We start from the raw sequence: 6,180 nt of genomic DNA on the forward strand, positions 1-6,180 counted from the left end.
GCCTCGGCGTCCCAAAGTGCTGGGATTACAGGCGTGAGCCACCGCGCCCGGCGAAAATTAGCATTCTTTATCCCTTTGTTTTGTAAGCTCAGCTTTTGAGAGATGTCTGAAATGGTCTAATCTTTTTTTCAAGGGCAATTCTGAGCTGCAGATTAGACTACAAGTGGCTTGGGTACATGTTGTCTTTAAACAAGCAAAGAGGAAAACTTTGAGCTCTATTCAGACTTGGTGAAGTGTGGTAAATTTATGATGAAAGCTACTGACTGTATTACACATGATTAATTCTGAAGCCCATATTAAGATGAACTTTCAGCATTCAGCATTGCTGTAACTGAACGCTGTTTCAAAGCTGAGATTTCAGCAATTAATCAGGTCAGAATTGCTAATGATCCTGGCAGAGGGAGGTGGCAAAAGGGGTGGATGTCATTAGCTTCTCTAGCCTGCATTATTTCAGTGCCCTGTGGCAGTATGGAGTGAGGCAACATGAAAGAAAGATGGCCTGACCTTCATGGCAGTATTGTGCAGAACGTAAACACTGGTGTGGGTGGCTATGGCCAGTAAATGATGGCCCTTGGTAAACAAAGTTACTTATCAGACAATACCTACCAGTTAGGTCACTGTGCCCATAATGGATCTGGTTAATTTTTTTTTGCTGCCTATTGATTTTTATTTGGTTGATAGATAATAGCTAGAGGACTCTAAATTTCTTTGGGGAAGAATGTGAACCCCTTCTAAGCCTTCTCCTTACAAGAGAATGATAGCTTTTGCACTTTTAGTAACATCTTGATTTCAGTGTTTTGTAATTGTCAGAGGATTGAGTCTTGGTTTTAAGCCATATGTGTCTGTAGCATAACTTTTTGTGTAGACTATTTACCTCTCAGCTTATAAAGTGTAAGCTAATACATTTATAGTACAGTAGAATGTCACTATGCAGAGAAACTATCTTAGGGAATCAAATGGTATCTGCTATTAAAGAAAAATTAATACGTATTTTTTCTTTTTACTTTTTTTTTTTTTTTAAGACATAAGATCTCACTGTATTGCCCAGGCTGAGCTTGGTCTCAAACTCCTGGGCTCAAGCAGTCCCTCCACCTCAACTTCCCAAAGTGCTGCAATTACAGGCCTGAGCCACCATGTCCGGCCCAATATATATTTTTTTAAGTTTTGTGGTACATAGTAGGTATATAATATTATTTTGAATACTTAGCTGTAATTCTACATCTGCTGATATGTACATAATTTTTATTAAACTATTTGAGACTTCAAGCATCTTAGAATTTTTTTAATGTACCCTCTCTGAGAAAAATGGAGACTAAAAGCTAGGATAATTAGTGGTTTTTTTTACTTTAAGTTCGGGATATATGTGCTGAATGTGCAGGTTTATTACATAGGTAAACGTGTGCTATGGTAGGATGTTGAGTATTCTAAGCTGTGTACTAGAGGTAACTTATGATAACGGAATATTTTATTTAATTTCAGGTGCTCGTGTACAAGTTTGCCAGAAAACACCACATCACTTTAACTAATCAAATTACTGAAGAGACTACTCATGTTGTTATGAAAACAGGTATACCAAGAACTATAACAGAATATTTTGTATCTGCTGCATAAAACCACATGAAAAAATTAGAATAGTTGTTAAGCATAGCATAGATGATAGTCTTCTAGTAGTCAATCAATTACTTTATGAAAGACAAATAATAGTTTTGCTGTTTCCTTACCCTTTTTTGTTTTGGGTTAAGATTTGGAAGGTAGGCTGGGTGCAGTGGCTTACCCATGTAATCCCAGCACTTTGGGAGGCCAAGGCAGGTAGATCATGAGGTCAGGAGTTCAAGATCAGCATTACCAATATGATGAAACCCTGTCTCTACTAAAAATACAAAAATTAGCCAGATGTGGTGGCACAGGACTATAACCCCAGCTAGTCAGGAGGCTGAGGCAGGAGAATTGCTTGAACCTGGGAGGCAGATGTTGCAGTGAGCCGAGATCGCACCACTGCACTCCAACCTGGGTGAAAGAAAAAAAAAAATTGAGGCAAGGCATAGTGGCTCACGCCTATAATCCCAGCACTTTGGGAGGCTGAGGCGGGCGGATCACAAGGTCATGAGATCGAGACCATCCTGGTTAACTCCGTCTCTGCTAAAAATACAAAGAATTAGGCGAGCATGATAGCATGCACCTGTACTCCCAGCTACTCAGGAGGCTGAGGCAGGAGAAACGCTTGAGGAGGCAGAGGTTGCAGTGAGCCGAGATTGTGCCATTGCACTCCAGCTTGGACGACAGAGCAAGACTCCGTCTCAGAAAAAAAAGAAAGAAAAAAAGAAAACTTTAAAATGCAAACTAAATCTAAAGTAGTTCAGTCTTTAAACTCAAAGGCAATATAACATTTGCTACTTTTGAACTAAAAATGAGCTAAATTTTAAGTTTAATATATATTGCTGTGTGCGGTGGCTCACATCTGTAATCCCAGCACTTTGGGAGGCCGAGATGAGCAGATCATGAGGTCAGGAGATTGAGACCACCCTGGCCAACATTATGAAACCCCATCTCTACTGAAAATACAAAAAATTAGCTAGGAATAGTGGCACGCGCCTGTAGTCTCAGCTACCCAGGAAGCTGAGGCAGGAGAATCACTTGAACCCAGGAGGTGGAGGTTGCAGTGAGCCAAAAATGGTGCCACCGTACTCCAGCCTGGCGACAGAGCGAGACTTCGTCTCAAAATATATATATATATATACATACACACACATATTATTAAATCGGATTTTTATAGCAGTTAAAAAAACTTCAAAAATTGTAAGGAATTCTGTGAGGGAGAATGGCTGCAGCTACTGCTTGCAGGTAGCCTACTGTGTTTAGGATTGAGTTAAATACATTTCTCCTGTTTAAAATTAAATGGTCTTTCCTTAGTTTGCTTAGTTCTTCAGGAGGGCCTTTAAAACACTGGGAAACAAACAAGTGATTCTTTAGCTACTGCTTTCTGAAATACTTTTACAGAAGCTCTGAAAACGCTGTATTCTCCTATCCCTCTCAGGGAAATATTAGAGGGTTAAGACTCCCTAGATTGGACATTCTAGGGGTAAAAATTTGTCATTACATTGATATTTCAGCTTTAGGTTTTCAACAATACTGTTTTCTTCTCCTTTTACATATTACCATCTAGTAATACACATCCACATTAATCAAAACTATTGACATGGGTAATTCCTAATTCCTTGAACACTACAATGGAGATCTATAGCCAGCCTTAGCATCTAGAAGATGGGTGTTGAGGAGAGGGCATTGATAGGCGTTTCCTCTGGTCTTCATATCAGCCTCTCCTAGGCTTCCAAAGATCCATACCTGCTGGTTATAATTAGTGGTGTTTTCAGTGTCTGATTCTGTCACCAGGATTTTAGAATCATGAATCCAGATTGGGAGCTTCTTTTTTTTTTTTTTTTTTTTTTTTTTTTAAGACGGGGTTTCACCATGTTGGTCGGGCTGGTCTTGAACTCCTGACCTCAGGTGATCCGCCCGCCTTGGCCTCCAAAGTGCTTGGAGGCACTTTAGCTTCTTAGGACAGCACTTTCTGAATGTGTTTTCAACTTCTAATCCTTTGGATGTTTTTCATTCTGCAGATGCTGAGTTTGTGTGTGAACGGACACTGAAATATTTTCTGGGAATTGCAGGAGGAAAATGGGTAGTTAGCTATTTCTGTAAGTACAATACTATTTCTTCCATCCTCCCTTTAACACCTCAGAATTGCATTTTTACACTTAACATTTTAACACCTAAGGTTTTTGCTGATGCTGAGACTGAATTACCAAAAGGTCTTTAATGGTAACACAAAACTACCTTTATCTTTAATACATATCACTTTGTTCAGATAAGCTGGTGATGCCTGGAAAATGGGTCCCTTTTATAACTAATAGGACCTAATCTGCTCCTAGCAATGGTAGCATAGGAACTAGGGATTTATTTAATAGTTGGCAGGAATCCATGTACAGCAGCCAAACTTACAATGTTTAAATTAAACATCAACTGTGTCTCCAGAGGGAAATTGCTGCTAGAAGCCTTATTAAAGGGCTGTGGCTTTCGAAGGAAAGGACCTCTCTGTCATTCTTTTGTGAATTGCTGACCTCTCCATCTCCATGAAAAGAGCACGTTCTTCTGCTGTGTGTAACCTGTCTTTTTTGTGATCTCCTTAGGGGTGACCCAGTCTATTAAAGAAAGAAAAATGCTGAATGAGGTAAGTACTTGATGTTACAAACTAATCAGAGACATGGTGTCATTGAGTCACATAGTTAAAAATGTATTTGCTTCCTTCCATCAATGCACCACTTTCCTTGATAATGCACAAATTTTCTTTGATTATGGGGATCATCAATAATTGTTCGGAGCAAACCAGGATATTCTGTGTTCTCATTTGTTCTAGATTTCAAAAGAAACAGTCCTTTCTTTGGGGAAAAGGGAAGGGGAAAAAAAAGATTCATAAGGACAAGAAGTGGGCCCACTTACATATACCTTTGTAGAAAACAAACCATTCACTGTTGGAAGAAAAATACTTCATATTAATATGCAGTCCAGGTGCAGTGCCTCACACTTATATCGGCACTTTGGGAGGCTGAGACAGGAGGATTGCTTGAGGCCAGGAGTTTGGAACCAGCCTGGGCAACAGAGTGAGACACTGTCTACACACAAAAAATTTTTTTTTAATTAGCCAGGCATAGAAGTGTGCACCTGTAGTCTTAGCTACTGAGGAAGCTAAGCTGGGAGAATTACTTGAGCTCAGGAGTTCAAGGCTACAGTGAGCTATGATCATGCCACTGCACTCTAGCCTGGGTGACAGAGCAAGACCCTATCTCTTTAAAAAGAAAAAAAAAGGTGTGCTTGTGTGTGCACATATGCATATATACATATATATACATGCAAATGTATCTGTTTAGAATTCAGATTACTTCTAAAAGATGTCGCACTTTATGATACTGAGAACAGTGAGAGGTAAATAAGATAGAGTGTAGGAGGAGGAATAATTTTAGAACAGCCATCTGAGAGCTTCTCTAACAACAGGTCAGGCAAAATAAAATGTGAAAATAATTTTATCAACTATTATACACAATTCAATATATTCATAATTAATTAAATGATATTTGTGTTGGTTTTAACTTTTATTTAGTGGCTATTTATGTGAGCCTGCTATGTGCTGGGCACTAGCAGTAAACAAGACTAACCAAGTCCCTGGTAGGATTCAGGTTCTATTGAGGGGAGATACACAATAAAGATGAATTAGATAGCAATAAAGGTTGTTGATTACTTTCGTTTAAGGAGGCCAGGGAAGGCCTTTCTCAAAAGATTGAGCTGAGACCTAAATAACAAGAAAGAATTGTCCTTGAAAACTGGAGGGAATGTATGTTATAGGCAGAGGAATAGCAAACATAAAGGTCTTATGATAATAAGGAGCTTGGTTTTTTTTTTTTTTTTCTCCCCACTCTCATCTATCCACACATATCTACACACAGACACACACACACACTTTTTTTTTTTTTTTTGAGACGGAGTCTCACTGTATACCCCAAGCTGGAGTACAGTCTTGGCTCCCTGCAAACTCCACCTCCTGGGTTCAAGCGATTCTCCTGCCTTGGTCTCCCGAGTAGCTGGGATTACAGGCACATGCCACCATGCCCAGCTAGTTTTTTATATTTTGGTAGAGGTGGGGTTTTACCTTATTGGCCAGCCTGGTCTGAAACTCCTGACCTCAAGTGATCCGCCTGCCTCAGCCTCCCAAAGTCCTGGGATTACAGGCATAAGCCACTGCCACGCCCGGCCAGAGCTTGATTTATTTTTAAAAGATAGGCCAGTGTTGGCCAGGGATGGTAGCTCATGCTACCACCTCTACCAAAAATATAAAAAACTAGGCCAGGTGCGGTGGCCCATGCCTGTAATCCCAGCACGTTGAGAGGCCAAGGTGGGCAGATCACAAGGTCAGGAGATCAAGATCATCCTGGCTAACACGGTAAAACCCTGTCTCTACTAGAAATACAAAAAGTTAGCCAGGTGTGGTGGCACGAGCCTGTAGTCCCAGTTACATGGGAGGCTGAGGCAAGAGAATCACTTGAACCCAGGAGGCGGAGGCTAGAGTGAGCTGAGATCATGCCACTGCACTCCAGCCTGGGTGCCAGAGCAAGACTGTCTCAAAAAAAA

The 6,180-nt window shown here is 40.3% G+C and overlaps 1 protein-coding gene across 8 annotated transcripts in view; it reads left to right on the forward strand.

The window, feature by feature from the left end:
• Nucleotides 1-6,180, forward strand: part of BRCA1 (BRCA1 DNA repair associated) — a 73,850-nt gene that overhangs the window by 52,825 nt on the left and 14,845 nt on the right. For all 8 annotated transcript variants that reach the window (XM_037731672.1, XM_017509326.2, XM_017509328.2 and 5 more), the window contains 3 exons: nucleotides 1,480-1,567; nucleotides 3,618-3,695; nucleotides 4,188-4,228. In XM_037731672.1, coding sequence (XP_037587600.1) covers nucleotides 1,480-1,567; nucleotides 3,618-3,695; nucleotides 4,188-4,228 — 207 coding nt within the window. The remainder of the gene's footprint in view (nucleotides 1-1,479; nucleotides 1,568-3,617; nucleotides 3,696-4,187; nucleotides 4,229-6,180) is intronic.

Source organism: Cebus imitator, unplaced genomic scaffold (assembly GCF_001604975.1).
Source record: "Cebus imitator isolate Cc_AM_T3 unplaced genomic scaffold, Cebus_imitator-1.0 Scaffold415, whole genome shotgun sequence".
In the NCBI taxonomy this organism is placed as follows: domain Eukaryota; kingdom Metazoa; phylum Chordata; class Mammalia; order Primates; family Cebidae; genus Cebus; species Cebus imitator.